General features: G+C 44.0%; 1 protein-coding gene across 1 annotated transcript in view; it reads left to right on the top strand.

The window, feature by feature from the left end:
- cdh24b (cadherin 24, type 2b) overlaps positions 1–24,413 on the top strand; it is a gene marked incomplete at its 5' end in the record, with an annotated part of 61,222 nt that extends 36,809 nt beyond the window's left edge. Inside the window, 9 exons of the mRNA XM_084183584.1 lie at positions 4,163–4,167; positions 4,457–4,713; positions 15,359–15,495; positions 16,745–16,866; positions 18,770–18,887; positions 19,288–19,611; positions 19,994–20,198; positions 20,557–21,025; positions 21,626–24,413. Of these exons, the coding sequence (XP_084039710.1) occupies positions 4,163–4,167; positions 4,457–4,713; positions 15,359–15,495; positions 16,745–16,866; positions 18,770–18,887; positions 19,288–19,611; positions 19,994–20,198; positions 20,557–21,025; positions 21,626–22,600 (2,612 nt within the window). The 3' untranslated portion in view covers positions 22,601–24,413. The remainder of the gene's footprint in view (positions 1–4,162; positions 4,168–4,456; positions 4,714–15,358; positions 15,496–16,744; positions 16,867–18,769; positions 18,888–19,287; positions 19,612–19,993; positions 20,199–20,556; positions 21,026–21,625) is intronic.
- Between the last annotated feature and the right edge of the window lie 1,302 nt (positions 24,414–25,715).

The raw sequence follows: 25,715 nt of genomic DNA, 5'->3' as shown, positions 1-25,715 counted from the left end.
AAATGAGAAATGGTCCTCTGTAGCTCAGTTGGTAGAGCATGGTACTTGCAAGCCAGGATAGTGGGTATGATATAAAATGTATGCACGCATGACTGTAAGTCGCTTTGGATAAAAGTGTCTGCTAAATAATATATGCTACATCATAAAAGACGATCGTCTTCCCTCATATTTAAATTCTTGATTCCACTCAAGGTATGTTTTGGGGGTATGAGCAGTGTAAACCTGCTATTCATATGCCTGTGATTCCACCTAGGGACACTTTAATTCCATTGGTTAGCCATTATTTCCATATGCTTTCACTTTAAACGGCTGGCTGGTCACCGGCTAGCAGCGCTCCGAGGATTATCTGTGTTTGTTTTCTCACTGAGAAGAGAGATTGTACTAATCTCCAGAGAGAGAGAGAGAGAGAGAGAGAGAGAGAGAGAGAGAGAGAGAGAGAGAGAGAGAGAGAGAGAGAGAGAGAGAGAGAGAGAGAGAGAGAGAGAGAGAGAGAGAGAGAGAGAGAGAGAGAGAGAGAGAGAGAGAGAGAGAGAGAGAGAGAGAGAGAGAGAGAGAGAGAGAGAGAGAGAGAGAGAGAGAGAGAGAGAGAGAGAGAGAGAGAGAGAGAGGAAAAAATATAGGGATGAGTATACAGTGAGGGAAAAGTATTTGATCCCCTGCTGATTTTGTACGTTTGCCCACTGACAAAGAAATGATCAGTCTATAATTTTAATGGTAGGTTTATTTCAACAGTGAGAGACAGAATAACAACAAAAAATCCAGAAAAACGCATGTCAAAAATGTTATAAATTGATTTGCATTTTAATGAGGGAAATAAGTATTTGACCCCTCTGCAAAACATGACTTAGTACTTGGTGGCAAAACCCTTGTTGGCAATCACAGAGGTCAGACGTTTCTTGTAGTTGGCCACCAGGTTTGCACACATCTCAGGAGGGATTTTGTCCCACTCCTCTTTGCAGATCTTCTCCAAGTCATTAAGGTTTCGAGGCTGACGTTTGGCAACTCGAACCTTCAGCTCCCTCCACAGATTTTCTATGGGATTAAGGTCTGGAGACTGGCTAGGCCACTCCAGGACCTTAATGTGCTTCTTCTTGAGCCACTCCTTTGTTGCCTTGGCCGTGTGTTTTGGGTCATTGTCATGCTGGAATACCCATCCACAACCCATTTTCAATGCCCTGGCTGAGGGAAAGAGGTTCTCACTCAAGATTTGACGGTACATTGCCCCGTCCATCGTCCCTTTGATGCGATGAAGTTGTCCTGTCCACTTAGCAGAAAAACACCCCCAAAGCATAATGTTTCCACCTCCATGTTTGACGGTGGGGATGGTGTTCTTGGGGTCATAGGCAGCATTCCTCCTCCTCCAAACACGGCGAGTTGAGTTGATGCCAAAGAGCTCGATTTTGGTCTCATCTGACCACAACACTTTCACCCAGTTCACCTCTGAATCATTCAGATGTTCATTGGCAAACTTCAGACGGCCCTGTATATGTGCTTTCTTGAGCAGGGGGACCTTGCGGGCACTGCAGGATTTCAGTCCTTCACGGCGTAGTGTGTTACCAATTGTTTTCTTGGTGACTATGGTCCCAGCTGCCTTGAGATCATTGACAAGATCCTCCTGTGTAGTTCTGGGCTGATTCCTCACCGTTCTCATGATCATTGCAACTCTACGAGGTGAGATCTTGCATGGAGCCCCAGGCCGAGGGAGATTGACAGTTCATTTGTGTTTCTTCCATTTGCGAATAATCGCATCAACTTTTGTCACCTTCTCACCAAGCTGCTTGGCGATGGTCTTGTAGCCCATTCCAGCCTTGTATAGGTCTACAATCTTGTCCCTGACATCCTTGGAGAGCTCTTTGGTCTTGGCCATGGTGGAGAGTTTGAAATCTGATTGATTGATTGCTTCTGTGGACATGTGTCTTTTATACAGGTAACAAGCTGAGATTAGGAGCACTCCCTTTAAGAGTGTGCTCCTAATCTCAGCTCGTTACCTGTATAAAAGACACCTGGGAGCCAGAAATCTTTTTGATTGAGAGGGGGTCAAATACTTATTTCCCTCATTAAAATGGAAATCAATTTATAACATTTTTTACATGCGTTTTCAGGATTTTTTTGTTGTTATTCTGTCTCTCACTGTTCAAATAAACCTACCATTAAAATTATAGACTGATAATTTCTTTGTCAGTGGGAAAACGTACAAAATCAGCAGGGGATCAAATACTTTTTTTCCCTCACTGTACATACAGAGAGCAGAGGGAGAGAGATGAGAAAAAGAGAGGAAGGAAGGACCTGAACAGAGTGAGTGACAGAAAGGAGGGCGAGAGAGAGCAAAGTGGTGGAGATATTTAGGAGATACCCTGTTCCAGCAGTACTAAATTGCTCAGAGCTAAGTCTGCAATCTTACATTTACATGACATTTGAGTCATTTAGCAGACACTTTTATCCAGAGCGACTTAGTTAGTGAGTGCATACATTTTTTTTCATACATCTTAAATGAGTAGTCAGACAAAGACATCATCTTGATGTAAAATGTTGAGAATTGAGTAAAACCTCACATAGGCTACGCCAGCAGGAAAGAGAAGGCTCTTATACAACATTGTGCGGTTAAAGATATCATTTTTCACTAGCACATTCCCCAACAGTAAGATGGAAACATTGGTTACACATATACAATAGCTGCAAAGAAGTCGGATTTAGATCATTTAAAGCCTCATTGATCACAGCCTGGCCACACACACACACACACACACACACACTCACACACTCACACTCACACACACACACATATGAGCATGATCCATATTTGATGCATGATGTATTTGACTATTGTACCATACTGGTTAGTTAATTAATTTCATGCTTAGACCGTAGCAAAAGGCAATTGTTACAGAGAAATAATTAGAATTTGAAAAAAGAGTGTGAGTTCATGGCAGGACAAGAGAAGGTTGTACTAAGAGACGAAGAGATTGGGAGAGAGCGAGTGGGAGAGAGCGAGTGGGAGAGCGAGTGGGAGAGAGAGTGGGAGAGAGAGAGAGAGAGAGAGAGTGAGATGGAGAGAGAAAGCAGCATAGGATGAGGAAGTGAGACAGAAAAAGGGAGGTGGTGGTTGTGATAAGTGCTTTCTGTAAGTGTGAGCAAGAGAAAGAGATGAGTGTGTGTTCTGGGTGTCACAGATGGACCTCTGAACACTAGGATGGGAGTGGAGAGTGTGATGGAGTGCATGGGAGGGAGGGAGGGAGGGGGTGATAAGTGTGTGCTCACAGTGTAAGTGACATCTCTCCTCCTCAGACAGATTGTCTCTCTCTCCCTCTAATGGGATCCAGTTAGAGAACCTTTCTCTCTGTCTACCCCCTCCCTCCCTCGCTCCCTCTCTCTCACTCTCCCTGCCTCTCTCTCTCTCTCTCTGACATTTCCCCTTTTCCTGCTTTGAAATCTTCCCGTATTGCGAACATTTCAATATTTCAATTCCCCTTTTCTCACTGCATAATTGTTAATCAATCTCTGCCCTGTTAAGATTACAGATTTCTTGTAAGAGAATGCAGTTCTTTACAACTGTGAGAAAATGAAAAAAGAGGGGAGATCAGAAGAGGAGAAAAATATCAATATTTTCCTCCAAGAGGGACCTTCAAAGTTAGTTTGAATATTGCTCATACCAAATCAATCTATTTATACCTAGTCCAGTCCAGTCTGCATGTTTCTGCCAATCATACTGACTCCATCCAATTTTTCCATGTAGGAAAACCTCAGAACGCTGTTTTTAACCAGACCCTCTCTCTAGAATGTAATCAAGGTAGGGCTTTGCCCCCGCTAGCAATCATCTCTCCTGATCTGCTCAGAGACAGGCTCATTCCTAGAGGAACCCTGCTGCTAAGAGAAACCACAATCAGCAGCCAGCCTGCCAGACAGAAAGACAGACAGACAGGCAGACAGTCATAACGTCTCAGCAGATGCCAGACTCAGACGAGATTGGAGCTGTAGCATGAAACCCTCACAGCTTCCTACTTGTCTGACTACATCTGTGAATGTAATAGCATGCGTACATTATGTTTTCCTAGTGTGCCTGTAGTTAACCAGGTCAATGCATCATACTTGATTCTTATGTTTAAGTTTCTATCACTGAATAAAACATGCGTTTGCGAAATGTCAATATGATTTATTTTCACAGTCAAGGTGAGCGTATTGCATTTGTATGGAAATGTGTATGTTTCCACACCATACCAAGGAGCACACACGAGAATGTGAACACATTAACTACCGGTGTTGTAAAGGGAAAGCGTGATACAATACCACTTGACAATGTTCCACTACAGAACCAACATATAGACACCTTTTAGTTACTGTAACCTCGCTCTCTCTCAAAAAAAACAAAAAATAAAATAAATGTTGTTTGTCACATACACATATTTAGAAGATGTTATTGCGGGTGTAGCAATAACTGTCTCTCCCTCCCTCTCTGCAGGCTGTGGACTATGAGAGTCGTAGCTCCTACTCCTTCTCCGTGGAGGTGTTGAACCCCACGGTGGACCCTCGTTTCCTCCGTCGAGGGCCCTTTAAGGACCGCGCCTCCATCCGGGTGGCCGTGCTGGACGCAGACGAGCCGCCCCGCTTCTCCCGGGCTCGCTACCGTATGGATGTGTCGGAGAACTGCCCTCCCGCCTGCACCGTGGGACGGGTTAGTGCTGTGGACCCTGATACTGGACTCACCAATAACATCAGGTACTGGACTAGAGTGGATCCTATACAGACCAGGGGAGAACGACTGTCCCCTCTCATTGAAGCCCTGAAGTTCAAGGCCGACTGGGATCCTCCATTATAGTGAATGGGAAAATGGCAATCTTCGTATAAATCAGGGATGGGCAACTTTGATGCGGGTGGGGCCATCATGAGGGGCCTCAGTGGCTTGCGGGTCTGCGTACCCACATCCATACCCACACATGCAGTCAGAGCCAGCCCTAGCCTTTTGGGAGCCCTAAGCAACATTTTGGTTTTGGGGCCCCTCACCTTGCAAGCAAAACATTTTAGCGGACCACTCTTGACAGCAGAGTGATAAATTGAAGTTTTAGAGTTAGCTTGCTGCAATTCTATACATTTTGCCATGGTGCGGAGAGAAACATTTGCAGTACAAGTTTAGGTAGCTGGCCTCTAGACTAATTTACCAATCTAAAGATTTTGGAACTGTCAGTGATTGACATAACAAGAGAAAAACTGCTGATGCACATCCAAATTTCGAAATTGCACCTTGTGTATTCTACCATTCTAACTCAGTAAGTTCCGACCCCGACCGCGACCGAGGGTCCACCGAGGGTCCACCCCAGTCGGCCTTCAACTTGAGATCCTCAATGAGAGGGGTCAGCTGAGCTAGCCTGCAATGTTACTTCCTGGACTAGCTCAAACTGTGCATGTTATGTTTTGAAAATATTCCCCATGAGACGCCATCTTAGTAGCTAAAATCAACTTCCTTGACTTCAAGTGCGCCATTGAGGCTTCACATAGAAATGAATGGTGTGACGTCATCAATGGGTTTATCCATGTACAGTTGAAGTCAGAAGTTTACATACACCTTAGCCAAATACATTTAAACTCTGTATTTCACAATTCCTGACATTTAATCATAGTAAAGATTCCTTGTTTTAGGTCAGTTAGGATCACCACTTTATTTTAAGAATGTGAAACGTCAGAATAATAGTAGAGAGAATGATTTATTTCAGCTTTTATTTATTTCATCACATTCCCAGTGGGTCAGAAGTTTACATACACTCAATTAGTATTTGGTAGCATTGCCTTTAAATTGTTTAACTTGCCTTCCACAAGCTTCGCACAATAAGTTGGGTGAATTTTGGCCCATTCCTCCTGACAGAACTGGTGTAACTAAGTCAGGTTTGTAGGCCTCCTTGCTCGCACACGCTTTTTCAGTTCTGCCCACAAATGTTCTATAGGATTGAGGTCAGGGCTTTGTGATGGCCACTCCAATACCTTGACTTTGTTGTCCTTAAGCCATTTTGCCACAACATTGGAAGTATGCTTGGGGTCATTGTCCATTTGGAAGACCCATTTGCGACCAAGCTTTAACTTCCTGACTGATGTCTTGAGATGTTGCTTCAATATATCCACATAATTTTCCTTCCTCATGATGCCATCTATTTTGTGAAGTGCACCAATCCCTCCTGCAGCAAAGCACACCCACAGCATGATGCTACCACCCCCGTGCTTCACGGTTGGGATGGTGTTCTTCGGCTTGCAAGCGTACCCCTTTTTCCTCCAAACATAACGATGGTCATTATGGCCAAACAGTTCTAATTTTGTTTCATCAGACCAGAGGACATTTCTCCAAAAAGTACGATCTTTGTCCCCATGTACAGTTGCAAACCATAGTCTGGCTTTTTTTATGGCGGTTTTGGAGTAGTGGCTTCTTCCTTGCTGAGCGGCCTTTCAGGTTATGTCAATATAGGCCTCGTTTTACTGTGGATATAGATACTTTTGTACCTGTTTCCTCCAACATCTTCACAAGGTCCTTTGCTGTTGTTCTGGGATTGATTTGCACTTTTCGCACCAAAGTACGTTCATCTCTAGGAGACAAAACACGTCTCCTTCCTGAGCGGTATGACGGCTGCGTGGTCCCATGGTGTTTCTACTTGCATACTATTGTTTGTACAGATGAACGTGGTTCCTTCAGGCGTTGGGGAATTGCTCCCAAGGATGAACCAGACTTGTGGAGGTCTACAAAAAATTTTCTGAGGTCTTGGCTGATTTCTTTAGATTTTCCCATGATGTCAAGCAAAGAGGCACTGAGTTTGAAGGTAGGCCTTGAAATACATCCACAGGTACACCTCCAATTGACTCAAATGATGTCAATTAGCCTATCAGAAGCTTCTAAAGCCAAGACAATATTTTCTGGAATTTTCCAAGCTGTTTAAAGGCACAGTCAACTTAATGTATGTAAACTTCTGACCCACTGGAATTGTAATACAGTGAATTATAAGTGAAATAATCTGTCTGTAAACAATTGTTGGAAAAATTACTTGTGTCATGCACAAAGTAGATGTCCTAACCGACTTGCCAAAACTATAGTTTGTTAACAAGAAATGTGTGGAGTGGTTGAAAAACGAGTTTTAATGACTCCAACCTAAGTCTATGTAAACTTCCGACTTCAACTGTATTTATACCATCTATGATATAGACAGACAGACAGAAAGACAAACACGCAGGTGCGCATGCATGCACACACTAAGAAAGGTGCAAAGCAAAATGTTCTTTATATGTATGTTCTCAGAAATGCTTATTCAACAAAACTGTAAATATAGTGAGTGCTGGCCCTTTTTTGACACATACTACTGAGTCTGACTCCCACAGAGCAGGAATAGGGAAATGTGTGGTGAACGGTAGCAGGGGCCTCTGTTGCCTCCCTGTTGTGCAGTCTGTCTCTGCATCTTCTCTGCTGTCACTCTGTCTATCTCTGTCTGTCTGTCTGTCACTCCAAAGTGTTAATTGCTATTACATATAGAGACAACATATTAAGGAACTAGGAGTACATCTGTGTCTCTTAGTTTTTTTCCTACCTCCACTGCACTCACCTCTGAGCTGTCTCTGCTAAGCCTAGCATCCTTTCCCACAGCACTGGTACCAGAAGACCAGGGGACCACACTGCCTGTGCTGGGCCCATCAACATCCTAGTTGTGAATGAATAAACACACTTATTAGATAAATAAGAAAGATTACTGAATAAATGCCTAATAGATGACCATTGGCTCATAGTACCTTATGAAAGCCTTACGACTTATATTGCATGTATAAGTACCTGGCTGTAATACATGTCCCTCCCTATCCTAAGGGTTGATTACTATTACATATATAATATTGAGCCAGGTACAGCAGGAATGCCTACCAATGGCATGCCCATCTTTTTGGGAGAAATTACACTGGTCACTCAAAACATTTATAAAGTATGTATAAAGTATACATAGCACTCACTTTAGATTAGGGACTGCAAAAATACTTTATTAAAGATTAGTAAATGGTCTATTAATTTGGGAGTAATGATTAATACATGGTGAACACACAATTTATATATACCTTATAAATGGTTTATTACGGAGCCTTAAAATAAAGTGTTACCCATCCTAGTTGTGAATGAATAAACACATATATTAGACAAAGAAGAACATCACTGAATAAATGCCTTATAGGTGACAATTGGCTTATATAATACCTTAAAAGCCTAACTACATATTTAAAATTAGTGCATTTCAAGTGTTCCCCTGCCCACATAGCTATGTGTTTGCAGTGCCTTCAGAAAGTATTCATACCCAATGACTTATTCCACATTTTGTTGTGTTACAGCCTGAATTCAACATTGATTAACTATATTGTTTTCTCACGCATCTGGACACAATACCCCACAATGACAGAGTGAAAACATGTTTTTATAAATTTAGCACATTTATTGAAAATGAAATAAATAAATATTTAATTTACATAAGTATTCACATCCCTGAGTCAATACTTTGTAGAAGCATCTTTGGGAGCGATTACAGCTGTGGTTCTTTTTGGGTAAGTCTCTAAGAGCTTTGCACACCTGGATTGTACAATATTTGCCCATTATTCAATTAAAAATTCTTCAAGCTCAGTCAAGTTGATTGTTGTTCATTGCTAGACAGTCATTTTCAGGTCTTGCCTTAGATATTCAAGCCGATTTAAGTAAAAACTGTAACTAGGCCACTCAGGAACATTCAATGTCATCTTGGAAATCAACTCCAGTGTATATTTGGCCTTGTGTTTTAGGTTATTGTCTTGCTGAAAGGTGAATTCCTAGTGTCTGTTGGAAAGCAAACTGAGCCAGGCTTTCCTCTAGGATTTTGCCCGCGCCTATAGCTGTATTCCATTAATTTTTATCCCAAAAAACGTCCTAGTCCTTGCCGATGACAAGCATACCCATAACATGATACAGCCACCACCATGCTTGAAAATATGATGAGTGGTACTCAGTGATGTGTTGGATTTGTCCCAAACATAACGCTTTGTATTCAGGACAAAAAGTAAATTTCTTTGCCACATTTTTTGCAGCATTACTTAAGTGCCTTGTTGCAAACGGGATGCATATTTTTGTTTTATACAGGCTTCCATCTTTTCACTCTGTCATTTAGGTTAGTATTGTGGAGTAAATACAATGTTGTTGATCCATCCTCAGTTTTCTCATATCACAACCATTAATCTCTATAACTGTTTTAAAATCACCATTGGCCTGGGTGTATTGCCCAAATTGACCTTTATACATGATGACTTGTGTTTAGCAAAAGGCACTGTATAAATGTCTAGTAGATGGCTATTGCCTTACCTATGTGTTATAAAAGCCAATCTAATGGCTTGTTAGACTATTTTGCAGGTAGCCTAGTGTCTAAATTTTCCTCCGAATCCCCCCTTCACTAATTAGCCTACTATAGTAGGTATGAAATATATTCCATACAATATACAGCCAAAATATTAGGCCTAACTGGCAGCAGTAGGCTATATGATCTGTGTCAGTGTGCGTTAGTGTTTCTTTCTCTGTTTTCTTCCTACCTCGACTGCACCACAGCAGCTTACATTGGGGGAAAAAAGTATTTAGTCAGCAACCAATTGTGCAAGTTCTCCCACTTAAAAATATGAGAGAGGCCTGTAATTTTCATCAAAGGTACATGTCAACTATGACAGACAAAATGAGGAAAAAAAATCCAGAACATCACATTGTAGGATTTTATATGAATTTATTTGCAAATTATGGTGGAAAATAAGTATTTGGTCAATAACAAAAGTTTCTCAATACTTTGTTATATACCCTTTGTTGGCAATGACACAGGTCAAACGTTTTCTGTAAGTCTTCACAAGGTTTTCACACACTGTTGCTGGTATTTTGGCCCATTCCTCCATGCAGATCTCCTCTAGAGCAGTGATGTTTTGGGGCTGTCACTGGGCAACACAGACTTTCAACTCCCTCCAAAGATTTTCTATGGGGTTGAGATCTGGAGACTGGCTAGGCCACTCCAGGACCTTGAAATGCTTCTTACGAAGCCACTCCTTCGTTCCCCGGGCGGTGTGTTTGGGATCATTGTCATGCTGAAAGACCCAGCCACGTTTCATCTTCAATGCCCTTGCTGATGGAATGAGGTTTTCACTCAAAATCTCACGATACATGGCCCCATTCATTCTTTCCTTTACACGGATCAGTCGTCCTGGTCCCTTTGCAGAAAAACAGCCCCAAAGCATGATGTTTCCACCCCCATGCTTCACAGTAGGTATGGTGTTCTTTGGATGCAACTCAGCATTCTTTGTCCTCCAAACACGACGAGTTGAGTTTTTACCAAAAAGTTCTATTTTGGTTTCATCTGACCATATGACATTCTCCCAATCCTCTTCTGGATCATCCATATGCACTCTAGCAAACTTCAGACGGGCCTGGACATGTACTGGCTTAAGCAGGGGGACATGTCTGGCACTGCAGGATTTGAGTCCCTGGCGGCGTAGTGTGTTACTGATGGTAGGCTTTGTTACTTTGGTCCCAGCTCTCTGCAGGTCATTCACTAGGTCCCCCCGTGTGGTTCTGGGATTTTGCTCACCGTTCTTGTGATCATTTTGACGCCACAGGGTGAGATCTTGCGTGGAGCCCCAGATCGAGGGAGATTATCAGTGGTCTTGTATGTCTTCCATTTCCTAATAATTGCTCCCACAGTTGATTTCTTCAAACCAAGCTGCTTACCTATTGCAGATTCAGTCTTCTCAGCCTGGTGCAGGTCTACAATTTTGTTTCTGGTGTCCTTTGACAGCTCTTTGGTCTTGGCCATAGTGGAGTTTGGAGTGTGACTGTTTGAGGTTGTGGACAGGTGTCTTTTATACTGATAACAAGTTCAAACAGGTGCCATTAATACAGGTAACGAGTGGAGGACAGAGGAGCCTCTTAAAGAAGAAGTTACAGGTCTGTGAGAGCCAGAAATCTTGCTTGTTTGTAGGTGACCAAATACTTATTTTCCACCATAATTTGCAAATAAATTCATTAAAAATCCTACAATGTGATTTTTTGGATTTTTTTCCCTCAATTTGTCTGTCATAGTTGACGTGTACATATGATGAAAATTACAGGCCTCTCTCATCTTTTTAAGTGGGAGAACTTGCACAATTGGTGGCTGACTAAATACTTTTTTTCCCCACTGTATCTGACATTTCTCACAGACAGAGCACTCAGACCAGCAGAACCAGAAATTTTAGTAAATAAGTCGTTTAATTTCACTCATTTAGCAGCGTCGGCCTCAAGAGCTCTTTTTTGGTCTCTAACGTTTTCGGGAACACATTTCCGTTTTTCTGTTTTGACTGAGTGACTGACACAGTGGCGATTTTAGCATGTCAATCTTGGTGGGGCAAACTCCCTAAAAATGTTTTTAGATGCATGCCAGCAAAGCCACTACACAACACAACACAACTCTAAACAATACATTAATTGCACTATAACGGTGACAAATAGTGCCCACAAACTGTTAGGGCCTACGTAAAGCTGTCCCAACAGCAGAGCTTTCTTTTCAGCACCATGGAGTGAATACTTACCACTGCTACACCTGGCCTTGCCTGGCAGCGAAACAGTTCATTCAGCCTCATTTACTGCCTTTAAAAAAACATTGCTGATATGGCTGACTTGCTTAAACAAATTTGTTTTTTACTGACAATGTACAAACTATGGCATAAGGGGACGACGAGCGGATAAGAGGCAATCCGTAATTTCGATTAAGACATTAATGAGCGAGCTAGGATGGACGTAGTCAATATAACTATTTGTTCAGCACTTTTGAAATGTACAGCGACAGAATTCAGAACATGGGCCGTTCTTACAGTATTCTCCCTGTACACCAAGTCAGAACTGTAGGATAAATAAAGGGGGCATATAAGCAGACAAAGAAAGCTCTTACAATATTTGATGATGACATTTCTCTAAAACAGGCTATAGGCTACATGTGCACCACTAAGTCAGAACAGTTATGAGGGTGAAAGGGACCAAATAATGAGGGTGAGGCACATGGGCTACTAACAGCTTACTACACAACATACACTTAGTATTACTTTCTTAGCTACAGCATACATATCTCCCTGACATATTACATCATTTATGTAGCAGCATACAATACATTGTTGGACTCACCTTGTTGTGCTGTTCTCACTTGAACAGGAAGGTGGCGCGGCGGTCCTTCTTGTGGCAAATTTTGTCATCAAATTTGTCATCAAAGTCTGGGAACTCGGGAAAAAACTCGGAAAAAGTAGAATGATGACGTCAGTGATCTTCAGGTCGGAGCTCTAGAAAGACGCCTGAGTTCCCTACTTGCAATTCCGAGTTGGATGACCGTTCAAAACGTATTTTCCCAGTCAGAGTTCCCAGTTGTCTTGAACTCACTGTCTGCGATTTCCCAGTTCCGAGTTTCCAGTTGTTTAGAGCGTGGCAGAAGTCATGCTGGATTGACAGCATGGCCAATGTTGAATGTTTATCCTTTTAAGCTTGGAAAAGAGACCCTTAAACCCAGACTTGGACCACACACCCACTCCACTGAATAGCAGGCTAGTGATTGCTTTGCAATGCTTGCAGTTAGCCACTGATTCCTTGCAAACCACTCATTGTTGAATTTTCGATTTCCAACTTGTGTAATGTTTATGTCCAATGGCCGATGAGCACCGATACGTTCTATCTATAATTTATCTTCATAATTTCTCTTCGTATGACAAGGATTGAAAATGATTTGCCAGTAGATTGTCGACTTGATTCATGATGATGACTGCTAGCTTGCTAGCTAAGATTTTGAAAGTATGATGTTGACATGAGTAGATATAACGTGATTTGATGTCATTTTATCTGTGGCCAATGACCTTGAGCCTTCTTGGGCTTGAATTTTCAAGCTCTCCCCATATATTTTGCGGTGACATAGTGTCCCCATGAGTGACAGAACACTGAGCCAATCACGGCGCAACTAGAGAACATTACCAACCCCTACGCTCCGTATTTTCCGCTGGCTGCCCCACCACCACAGAAAGCACTGAGCTAGGCTGAAACACCTGCGTTTTGGAGCTGCATTACTCAAGAAAGCAAAAAAGAGACCATGTTTGTATGCGGCTTTATTAACTCAATGATTTTTTTTTGATTGTTTGCATACTGATATGTGACACGTATTAATGCCAAAATAACATGCAAAACAGGCAACAAGCAAAACAGGTGGGGATCCGTTTGACTTTGAATGTGAATTTGCGCCACCTGAGCTCAGCCAATCAGAAAACCGGGCCAGCCCATCTTGGTAGGGGGGCCGGCCGTTGCCCACTGGTTAGCCAAATGCTCAATATGGATGATTATAATAACAGAGAAATGGTGCAAAAGTCATTTTAAAAAAACAGGCCCATGGCAAATGCCAGAAGTGCCGGACCATCTTTTATTGGGGTGGGCTGGTCCCCAAAAAACTAAAACATTTATACATACAGTACCAGTCAAAAGTTTGGACACATCTACTCATTCAAGGGTTTTTCTGAATTTTTTACTATTTTCTACATTGTAGAATAATAGTGAAGACATCAAAACTATGAAATAACACATATGGAATCATGTAGTAACCAAAAAAGTGTTAAACAAATCAAAATATATTTTATATTTGAGATTCTTCAAAATAGCCACCTTTGACTTGATGACAGCTTTGCACACTCTTGGCATTCTCTCAACCAGCTTCGTGCGGTAGTCACCTAGAATGCATTTCAATCAACAGATGTGCCTTGTTAAAAGTTAATTTGTGGAATTTGTGGAATTTCTTTCCTTCTTAATGCGTTTGAGCCAATCAGTTGTGTTGTGACAAGGTAGGGTTGGTATACAGAAGATAGCCCAATTTGGTAAAACACCAAGTCCATATTATGGCTAGAACAGCTCAAATAAGCAGAGAAAGAGAAATGACAGTCCATCATTACATTAAGACATGAAGGTCAGTCAATCCGGAAAATGTCAAGAACTTTAAAATTTTCTGCAAGTGCGGTTGCAAAAACCATCAAGCGCTATGATGAAACTGGATCTCATGAGGACCACCACAGGAAAAGAAGACCCAGAGTTACCTCTGCTGCAGAGGATAAGTTCATTAGAGTTAACTGCACCTCAGATTGCAGCCCAAATAAATGCTTCACGTAGTGCAAATAACAGACAAATCTCAACATCAACTGTTCAGAGGAGACTGCGTGAATCAGGCCTTCATGGTCAAATTGCTGCAAATAAACCACTACTAAAGGACACCAATAAGAAGAGACTTGCTTGGGCCAAGAAACATGAGCAATGGATATTAGACAGGTGGAAATCTGTCCTTTGGTCTGATAAGTCCAAATTTGAGATTTTTGGTTCCAACCGCCGTGTCTTTGTGAGACGCAGAATAGGTGAATGGATGATATCCGCATGTGTGGTTCCCATTGTGAAGCATGGAGTGTGGGAGTGCTTTGCTGGTGACACTGTCAGTGATTTATTTAGAATTCAAGGCACACTTAACCAGCATGGCTACCACAGCATTCTGCAACGATAGGCCATCCCATCTGGTTTGCGCTTAGTCATTTTTTTTTCAACAGGACAATGACCCAAAACACACCTCCAGGCTGTGTAAGGGTTGTTTGATGGAGTGCTGCATCAGATGACCTGGCCTCCACAATTACCCGACCTCAACCCAATTGAGATTGTTTGGGATGAGTTGGACCGCAGAGTGATAGGAAAAGCAGCCAACAAGTGCTCAACATATGTGGGAACTACTTCAAGACTGTTGGAAAAGCACCTCATGAAGCTTGTTGAGAGAATGTTGAGAGAATGCCAAGAGTGTGCAAAGCTGTCATCAAGGCAAAGGGTGGCTACTTTGAAGAATCTGAAATATAAAATATATTTTGATTTGTTTAACACTTTTTGGTTACTACATGATTCCATATGTGTTATTTCATAGTTTTGATGTCTTCACTATTATTCTACAATGTAGAAAATAGTAAAAATAAAGAAAAACCCTTGAATGAGTAGGTGTGTCCAAACTTTTGACTGGTACTGTATGTATAAATGTTTTCGTTTTTTGGGGACCAGCCCACCCCAATAAAAGATGGTCCTTCTGGCATTTGCCAGAATTGCCAGACGGCCAATCCGCCTGTGAACGGTCGTTAGAATGTTCATTGAGATATTTAGATAAGTCAGATCTACTTCAAATGAGTTCGTATCGACTACGATAATCTGTAATATGAATTCCCTGGCCATTTATATCCTCTCATCTCTCTCTTTCTCTCTCCCTCTTTCCCACCCCTTTCTCCCTCTCTTCTGCCCCTCTCTCTCTTGGTCCCCCCCCCCCCCCCCCTCCATCTCTCCCAGGTTCTCTATTGATCCCCAGTCAGACCCAGAGGCTCTGTTCCGTATCACCCCGGACAGCGGCCTCATCACCACGGTCATGGAGCTGGACCGCGAGCGCGAACAATGGCACAACATCACCGTCATCGCCACGCAGAGAGGTCAGAGGACACAACTATGTAATCATTTAGAGCTAGGAGTTTTTCCTGACGACTTGATCTGACCAGGATAAACTCTGGACTAGCTATAGCCTGCCTTTTCACCCTAGTCATTACACCTATAAACCCTCAGAAAATGAAGCCGTAGAGAGTTGAAGTACAATACACTCCACTAAGCAGCATTACTTTATATGTCTTGATGGCTTATATTAGCTACACAGTACCAGTGGTACCAGCAGTAGCAGGACTGAAGTGCTCCAATGCTTTATTCATGGTGATAGTAGTAGGGCTTATAGCAATGTTAGTACCGGGTGTGAAATTAGGTGGAATCAATGGAGGGCCACCACCTTAGGATGGGAGACAGCAGATCCTAATTAAACTACCTTTTCCACCAGCTAAGACAAATCCCAAATTAACCCCTTAAAGTCATATCAGTTAGTGGTAACACAGTAGTACCAACAGTAGTGGTTAGTGTGGTTACAGTGCTGGTCTTTATTTAGGCAGCGCCACTGGCCAGCGTGGCAGTGGGTCTTCAGTAGTGGTAATGCTGCTGCCAGAGTTGAATAATGAGCTCCATAGTGTAACCAGACCGTTGGAGGCAGTATCAGTATTGCTAACTGTCTCTTCTCTCAGTGGCCAGTGGCAGCCACTCTCCTCTGCTCTCACTGCCTGCCACTACACTGGGAGCTCATTGCCTGCAATGTGGAGCTATGGCTTCTATCCATAACATGGTGTTACTGCTCAGAGTGTGTGAACACAGTCCAAAGAGACTGTATGGTTAGCTGCCCAAAATGGGTGATGGTGCATTCCAAACATGGGGTGTGTGTGTATGTGTGTGTGTGTGTGTGTGTGTGTGTGTGTGTGTGTGTGTGTGTGTGAATGCAGTGTGGACTCTGTCCCAATCCATTTAAACTGTGCCCTGATGTAACTGCTTTGCATGCATGTTAGATCTCCTTACATGCATATTGTCATTGTTTGATGCTGGAGCTTTGAAAAGACCGTTTGATGTGGAAAGAGAGGAATGGAGGCCCTAATTCCAATGCTAATTCCTAAAATATAGCAATAACCCCCAGATTCAGCCAGATTTATAAAACATCACATGACAAATGCTATATTTACTTTAGATTCGAACCAGGCTAGATCACGAGGACACACTAGCGGATTGAGCAGCAGAGTTGAGATGTGTTGGCCACTCTGCGGTCATGGAATGCTCTCTGTAGTGACACAGATGTCCCTGGTTCCTCTCCCCCAGACAACCCCAGCCAGGTGTCCAGAGTGGTGGTTGCCATAGAGACGCTGGACCTGAATGACAACGCGCCCGAGCTGGACAGAAAATACACAACAGCCATGTGTGACTCATCAGCCACCGGACAGGTCATTCAGAGAGAGAGAGAGTGTGTGTGTGTGTGTGTGTCTGTGTGTGTCTGTGTGTGTCTGTGTGTGTGCTGGCGTGCGTGCGTGTGTAAAAACTCTTTGAATGTTCTTGTCGATTCCTTCGATCGTTTTGTCCATGCTTCTCTTCCTTCTTTCTGCCTCTATTTCTGTCTTGCTTTTTCCACGTTGCCATGTTGTCTCTATTCCAATTATTTGTTGTCTTTGTCCATCTGTTCATTCTATCTGTGTTTGTGTTTATTCCCTCTTTTGTGTGCCTGTGTCTTTGTTGTTCTGTCTCACGATCTGTGAATCTACATCCCTGTTAGTGAGCATTTCTCCTTTGCCAAGATAATCCATTCACCTGACAGGTGTGGCATATCAAGAAGCTGATTAAACAGCATGATCATTACACAGGTGCACCTTGTGCTGGGGACAATAAAAGGCCACTCTAAAATGTGCAGTTTTGTCACACAACACAATGCCACAGATGTCTCAAGTTTTGAGGGAGCGTGCAATTGGCATGCTGACTGCAGGGATGTCCAGCAGCGCTGTTCATTTATCTACCATAAGCTGCCTCCAACGGCGTTTTAGAGAATTTGGCAGTACATCCGACCGGCCTCACAACCACAGACCACGTGTATGGCGTTGTGTGGGCGAACGGTTTGCTGATGTCAACGTTGTGAACAAAGTGCCCCATGGTGGCGGTGGGGTTATGGTTTGGGCAGACATAAGCTACGGACAACAAACACAATTGCATTTTATCGATGTCAATTTGAATGCACGGAGATACCGTGACGAGATCCTGAGGCCCATTGTTGTGCCATTCATCCATCGCCATCACATCATGTTTCAGCATGATAATGCACGGCCCCATGTCGCAAGGATCTGTACACAATTCCTGGGACCTGAAAATGTCCCAGTTCTTACATGGCCTGCATACTCACCAGATATGTCACCCATTAAGCATGGCAAATGGAGGTCACACCAGATACTGACTGGTTTTCTGATCCACACCCCTACCTTTGTTTAAGGTATCTGTGACCAACAGATGCATATCTGTATTCCCAATCATGTGAAATACATAGATTAGGGCCTGATTTATTTATTTCAATTGACTGATTTCCTGATATGAACTGTAACTCAGTAAAATCTTTGAAATTGTTGCATTTATATTTTTGTTCAGTATATAATGGATCTGAAAATAAAACATTTTTACAAGGCCATTAAAACAGAAAATAAAGTTGTATAATGTAGAAACCCTTTCAAAGTGAGAGCCCTAGCTACTGCATAACTCAGAAACTTCCTAACGTCTTATTCCTGGTCTGAATCACTGCACTAGCACTCTAAAGTCCATTAAAGAGGTATGTTGTATTGCCTGTTCGCCACAGGCAGTATTTTAAGAGAGTCCCAATGGTTTAAACTGAGATAATATTCACTAGATCTAATAAGATAATTTATTTTTTAAGTGCATCTCTACAGTCGGAACCCAGGCTTAGTAGATTGTATACTGAAAGCCAACCCAGTCATTCCCTACTCTGTTAAGGCTAGATATACTTTAATTACTTCCTACTTGGTATTAGAGGTTTTATCTAGCAGTCTGTTTGTTTTGATTAGGTAAATGCTGAACTCTTGCACAGGGATGTGGGCGGTAGTTAACGGAATGCGTTGTTACAAAGTACTCTTTCTCTATCTCTATTATTTTCTCATATCCCCCTCCTGTCTCTTCTACCTCTCTGCTGCTATCTATCTCTTTTCTCTTTCTCTTGTCTGTGTGTCTCTCTCTCCCCTCCTCTCCTCCCTCACCCTCCCCCATCCTCCCTCACCCTCCCCCATCCTCCCTCACCCTCCCAATCGTTCCTCCTCTGTGTCTGGCCTCACACTCTCTCTTATCTCTTCCGTTCAGGTGGTGCAGGTGTTGCGTGCGATTGATAGAGATGAGGGAGGGAATGACAGCGCTGTCTATTTCAGCATCCCTCCAGAGTCCAGCGTCGCCCTCAACTTCAGCATCAGGGACAGTGGAGGTGTGTATAGTCTCTCTCTTTCTCTACGTTTCTCTCACACACACACACACACGTCCCGTCTCGCTCCCCCTCTCTCTGTCTGGCCCCCTCTCTCTCACACACACTCCTCGCCCCCCTCTTCTCTCTCTGTCTCGACCTATCTCTTCTACCATCCATCTCACAGCCTCCGTGCCTCCATCGTTTACATCTTTTATCCTCCTCCCCTTTTGTGTCCCCTGTTGTTTACCTTTGCCTCTACTGTACATCCATCTTTTCCAAGTGCTTTTGGACACATCCTCTGAGGGAAGCTGTGGGAATAACATTATATAGTAGAAATTTCATTCAGTTAAATTCAGTTGAGTTTCTTGTGTGTTTTTTCCCCTCTCATGTTGTTTTTCCCTGTCTCGCTCTCTTCCTCCAGGCCCCACCGCCACCCTGTTGCTCCTGTCGCCCCTGCAGCCCCTCTCCCGCTCCTACTCCTCCTCCCTCACGCTACACGTCCCCCTGGTACTGAGGGACGGGACATCTGGCCTGACCTCCACCGGGACGGTCACCGTGTCCGTCTGCCCCTGCCTGAGAGGAGGGGCCCGGGCTGGGGAGAAGGAGAGGCAGGAGAGGCAGACGGAGGGAGACTGGGAGTGGGAGAGAGAGACTGTGTGTGTCCCCCAGCAGTCCACCTCTCCGTCCCCTGGGCTCAGCACCGCCGCCCTGCTGGCCATCCTGGCCTGTGTTGCCACTCTGCTGGGTAAATATACTCAAACCTAGTTTCAGAGACCCAGATCCACAGGGTGTGCACTGCAGGCTTTCGTTACAGCGCACTAGCACACCTGATCCAACCAATCAAGACTTGATGATTAGTTGGCTAGTTATACTTCTGGGAAACACAAGCCTAACTTAGATCAGATTGGATTGGAATTTTACTGGGAATGACCTGCTGAATGCCTAGGTCGGCCCAGTCCCAATGTGACTGGGGTAGTACAGTACACAGTGTATCTCTGTCTGACTGGCTGTGGCTCCAAGCCAATGACAGATTTTAGCATGCAGGGCAGAGATATGCTATACCAACACTCTAATCTGCCCCTTCTGTGTTTGTTTACTCTCTCTCCCTCCCCACCTCCCACCCCCAGCGGTCAGTGCCCTGTCCCTGTCCCTGCGCCGTCAGAAGCGGGACTCTCTGTCTCCCCTGGAGGAGGACGATGTGAGGGAGAACATCATCACCTATGACGACGAGGGTGGGGGTGAGGCCGACACAGCCGCCTTCGACATCGCAGCGCTCCAGAGCGCCCCCCACAGCTCACGCAGGGTATACCGCACCCTGGACAGCAGGAACATGTGAGTGTGTGTGTGTGTTTAATTGAAAGCTGTACTGTGAAGAAACACAGGCAGACAAAACTCCAGTCCTCAATAGTTCTCAGGAGTCTCTCTAAGACTTATTGATCCACTTAGATCATTGATTGCCTCAAAACTAATCAGCCTCTTATCTAAAAATAAACAGGAAAACTATGACACTTTATTATACACTTTGTTGAGCACCACTAACTTCCACTTCCCCTCAAACATGATCCATTGTGCTGAGTGAGATATGTCTATGTTATGTTAACCCTCAATGGTATTTTCTCCTGTATAAAACTGCTGTAACATGCTATAACATGTCGTCTAGCCTTGTCACACCCTATCTTCTGTCCCCCAGACGCTACTCCCAGCACGTCCAGGACAAGGCCCGGGATTACAGCTGGGCCCAGAACCCAGCCCTGGACCCGGCCTACTCCGGCCCTGGAGGGCCAATGTACGGCCGCCTCTGCTACAGCAGCCACACCCTTCCTGTTCTCCGACGTACTCCAGGGGGCCAGTTTGAGCCGGGCCTGGCTGAGCTGGCCTACCGCTTCCCTGGGGGCCAGCCGGACCACTCGTTGGTCATCCAGAATCAGGGGACAATGGTGGGGGCCCTGGAGCCAGGGGCCGTGTACATAGGCCCAGCTGAAATGAGCAGCAGAGAGAGCAGAGACGGAACAGGCCCACAGAGCGGGGTTAGCACCTCAGATGAAGGGACACCACGGACCAATGACAGCCAGGAGAGAGGCGGAGGGGGAGGAGCTATGAGCAACTGTACAGAGAACAGCAGTGAGCAGCAGAGCCATAGTCAGGACTCAGTTGACTGGGTAAGAGACAGACACTGTATATCACAATCAGTGAATAAATGAACGAACAAACAAATGAATGGGTTATCATTTGGTGTGGTTATTTCACTGCTGATTGAACAGGATTCTGAGGGGAGATTATGATGAATATGTATGCTTTTTTAATGTTTTGATTTAAGAAGCTTTCTGTCTTTCCTTTTTTAACGTTTTCTCTTGATTTTCTCCTCCCTCTTCATCCCCCCCTCACAGTGCACTGTTAGCTCTTTCTAGTCCTCAATTAACCTCTGCTGCTTCTCTTACCTTCTCAACTCTGTTTCTTTTTCACTGTCTGTCTATTCTTCTTCTGTCTCTCTGCCTTTTGCTTTCTTCACGACGTCTCCTTTCTCTCCCTCATCTTCCTTATCTCCCTGTTTCTTTCATTTGGCCTTTTACTTACTCTCCGGCTTTCTGCTTTAATTATTTCCCCAATTCATCTCTCCATTCGTTCCCTTACAATTCTTTCTCCTCTCAACCGCAATATCACATCTTTGTTATCCTTTATCTTCTACTTCCACTTAACAGCGCCGTTCCCTTGCCCTGCCCCTGTCCCGGACTGACCCTCCTCCTCCCCGTTCCCTGCAGGTCCAGTCTGAGACCCTCCCCCGGGAGAGGGAGCACAGCCTGGTCCTGACCCGCTCTGGCTCCGTAGTTGGCCAGGGACACGGTGGTGCCTGGGTGTGTGACTCGGCCACCCTGCCAATGGCGGGCCGCAGAGCCTCCCGTGCAGGCCTCTCCCCCAAACGCACCGGCACCGGCTCAGCTGAAGGAGGTTCCTCTGGTGGTAGAGGTAGAAGCCCTGGGGCAAACAGCCCAGACAGCCAGTCTCAGCAGTCAGCCGCCCGCAACTACACCAGTGTCCTGCAGGGGGAGGCAGTGGGACAGAGGCAGGACTACCCTGGGAGCCTGGGGAGGGGAGGGCTGGAGATTGGCAGCAACTTTGTGGTGGCCAGGCCGGACAGGGAGGGCGGAAGGATATCTCTGACTGGGACTTCTTGCGGGAGGATGTACCCAGAAGGGTTCATGGCTGACTGGCGGGACAGGGTGGGTATTGGGGCATACATTTTAGGAAGGAGGGATATGACCCCCCAGATGCTGCCCTTCCCAGGGCAAGCCAGGGGCGCATACGGGGGCATCATGGGCTACGGGGCAGGGTGGGTCCCAGGGATGGAGGCAGGTAGAGGGGGTCCAGTACCAGGTGGTCACTCCTTGGCCCTCAGGGTTGGTGAGTTCCTCCGCCTTCGTCTGGCTCAGGTCACCTTTGACCCCTCGCAGCCTCCCTATGATTCAGTGCAGGTGTACGGGCTGGAGGGCACAGGGTCGCGTGCAGGCTCCCTCAGCTCGCTGGAGAGTGAGGGAGAGAAGGATGCAGAGAAGGAAGAGTGGCGAGGAGGACTGGAGGAGTGGGGTCCGCAATTTCAGGAGCTAGCCAAGCTGTTCCGAGATAGAGAGAAAGAAAAAAAAGAGGAGAAGGAGAAGGATGGGGAGGGAGAGGTCGAGAACAACAAAAAAGAGGCTGAAAAAGAGGAGGGGCAGAAAGAGGGGCAGTCTAGAGATTAGGAGAAAGACAGAGAGGGAGAAGAAAAAAAGCAGAGAGAATGAGGGAAGGGTGGAAGAATGATTAAAAGGCAAGCAGAGTTAGAATAATGGGAAGAGAAGTTAAAGGAGAGAGAGATGAAGAGGGAGAGTAATAAAAAGAGACAGATAAAAATGAGCCCAGGGAAGCAAGGGCAGGGGAGGGAGTGATTGATGTAATTTAAAGCAATAAGTGGTGAAAGGCTGATATGTGTGAGCACAGATACTGAGACAATGTGCATGATGTTTCTCCACAAAGCAGCAACAATTTGTTAAGTGGTCTGGGCAAAGAAAAACAACCTAAACATCCAAGACAGGATTTTCATTCAGCTCTACACCTATAGAATTAGAAAGAGGAGAGTGAGAGAATTTGTTTGTTTGTTTGTGTGTGTGCGGGATGGGGGTGTGTACGTGAGAGAGAGAGAGAAAGAGAGAAATTGGAAACAAATGATTTTTGGATGATGTGCAAGCAAGACAATACATTAATCAAGTGAGTATGGAAAACTAGGGTACCATACAGAGGAGAAAGTGATATAAGATGAACAAGACAGAGGGAAAGAGAAGAAAGACAAAGGAAAGAGAGAGGAAGAGAGATGATTGTACAGAAACTGTTGCATTTATTCCATCCGCAGAGGTAGAAAAGTGAATAATTCAACTCACTACTTCATTCCAAATGAAAACTATGAATCATTTAAATCCTCGAAAAAGTCGTATCACCGGAAAATACACATTGTGAGAAAAACTAAATGTAGGGATACAACAGTGCTGTTGTGTTTACAAACACAGGCTAGACATTTTTTAACATTGTTAAGCTTGTTTTTTTTGTGAAGCTTGCATTCAATTGCCACACTCTGTTGCACAGAACAAGCTCCCATTCCCCCTGTAACAAGGGGATTTATGGCTGAATTAAGAGGAAATTGTCAATCCTGTTACGGTCAACCCTGTTACTTTATTTGGCACTTAAGAAGCACTTACTATAGTCATTTTTTTATTTAACCTCTTGAGATGGGAAAACATGTTTTTTATTAAAATGAAGAAATGCTCAAATTAGGTGAAATCAAAAGTTTATTTTGACCAAGTTACACTTCTCAAAAGGCACCGAATTGATGGAACGACCCACACATACTAAAGACTCATTAGTGTTATCAGGCATTGATTGGATGGTAAATCACTAAAGCAAAAGTATTAACAAGATGCATTGAATCTACGTATGATGAAATATAAATCTCTTCTAAATCTATTATTTTACAGTATGTAGGCAGGAGAGGAGAGACATTTGACAATTTTTTATGCAAAACCTCCATCTATTCAATCAACATGTCTTGAGGACCAAGTCTGCATGATTTGAGAACAATCTCAACCAACCGCCAACCTATTCACACTCTGAAAACTCGTAACTGTCCAATCCATAACTTCCATTTATCAGTGAAGAGTGTCAGAATGAAAACCAGCAGACCCGGCGAACAGAAACGACTGGGGCCCGTAAAGGTCAAAGGTTAGAGGTCAGTTTAAAAATGAGCTGGGTTTTCAGCTGGAATGCACTTTTATACTGTGTGGCATTCAATACTAGACCATGAATAATGTCAGATAACGTTTTTTTGTTTTTTTAAAGAAGATGTCTATGGAAAATAACTACTGTTCTATTGTATGTACATGCATTTGTAAATATCAGTGAATACCATTGTTAAAAGTAAAGATCATTGTCAAAAAAGTAAAGTGGAAAAAAACTGTCACGTTCGAACAGAGCACTGTTGGGACTACTTAGACCTAGATTAATATTTAAACCAGACTGGACTTGACTTACCTGACCTGAACTAAACTGTCACCATGTACTTTACATTAGGACAGACCAGAATATTGTGTGCTAAACACACATTCTTGTGGAAAAGCCAAGTATTCAAATACCTTTTTGCTATTTCTGTAACCTGGCAAAAAGTGTTGTACAGAACATGCGCACTAGATTACTTGTGAGGTACTCTTCTTCATCAGCCATGTATCTGACTAGAATTAGCAGCCTTGCATGCAAGGTTATGTGAGGTAGCTTTCTAAGCCCGTATTTCAGCTGGAGACCAGCATTTACATTAATTCAATTTCCATTGAAAACCATTTAACTGGACCATGAAAACTGCCCTATGCAGTATTCTATTCTCCAATGCCATTGTCACAACCCAATCCCTGAATTGACTGGAGCTGTAATGGAACTGACCCCAAAGAATATATTTATATATAGCTATTGCTCACCCCAGAAATTTATGTGGAACATTTTATGGGGACATGAGGCAGCCTATAGAGACTGCTGTCACCTTAGACTTTATGTGCCATCCCCAAAAGTTGTGCACTGTTAACTTAACATTGGCTCAGATTGTGACAAACCCCTAGTGAAAAGAGAAGGTCTACACAATCACCATAGAGTCCACAATCACTTCCCCATACCTGAGCCACAGACCCAACAGCCCTGACCTGTTCACACTGTGTCACTGTGTAAGGTCCTGTTTAAATACTTGTAAAAACTCACCCTTCCTCTCTCCATTCCTTGGAGTTAAAGCTATGACGAGTCAAAGCTATGAGAGGGAACCCTTCATTTCACCTATCAGTGATCATTACTTCAAGGATGGGAGGAAGAAGGGATGCGTTTTGAATGTATTCAAATAGGGCTCATGACTTGGACTGGACCCTGCCAGGAACACTGTAGTAGTGCACAATCACTGGAGGGGAGAGGGGAGAGGGACCCTGGGGAACACAGGCCCTGATATGGCTAGCCTCCATAGTATTGTATAGTCTAGACACTATAGTGGAGGCTATAGAGCAGGGGTATTCAACTCTTACCCTACGAGGTCTAGAATCTGCTGGTTTTCTGTTCTATCTGATAATTAATTGCACCCACCTGGTGTCCCAGGTCTAAATTAGTCCCTGATTAGAGGGGAACAATGGAAAACACAGTGGAACTGGCTTAGAGGTCCAGAGTTGAGTTTGAGAGCTATAGAGGTTAGCCATATCAGGGCTAGTCAAACCCTATTCACAGGGAATAACCACACACACCTGTAAAACACCCTCACATACGCTGTGGAATATGCTATGTAGTTCACACCTATAAATATAG

The sequence above is a fragment of the Coregonus lavaretus genome, assembly GCF_964263955.1.
Source record: "Coregonus lavaretus genome assembly, chromosome: 19".
NCBI classification, from domain to species: domain Eukaryota; kingdom Metazoa; phylum Chordata; class Actinopteri; order Salmoniformes; family Salmonidae; genus Coregonus; species Coregonus lavaretus.
This window is presented reverse-complemented; position numbering and strand designations above follow the sequence as displayed.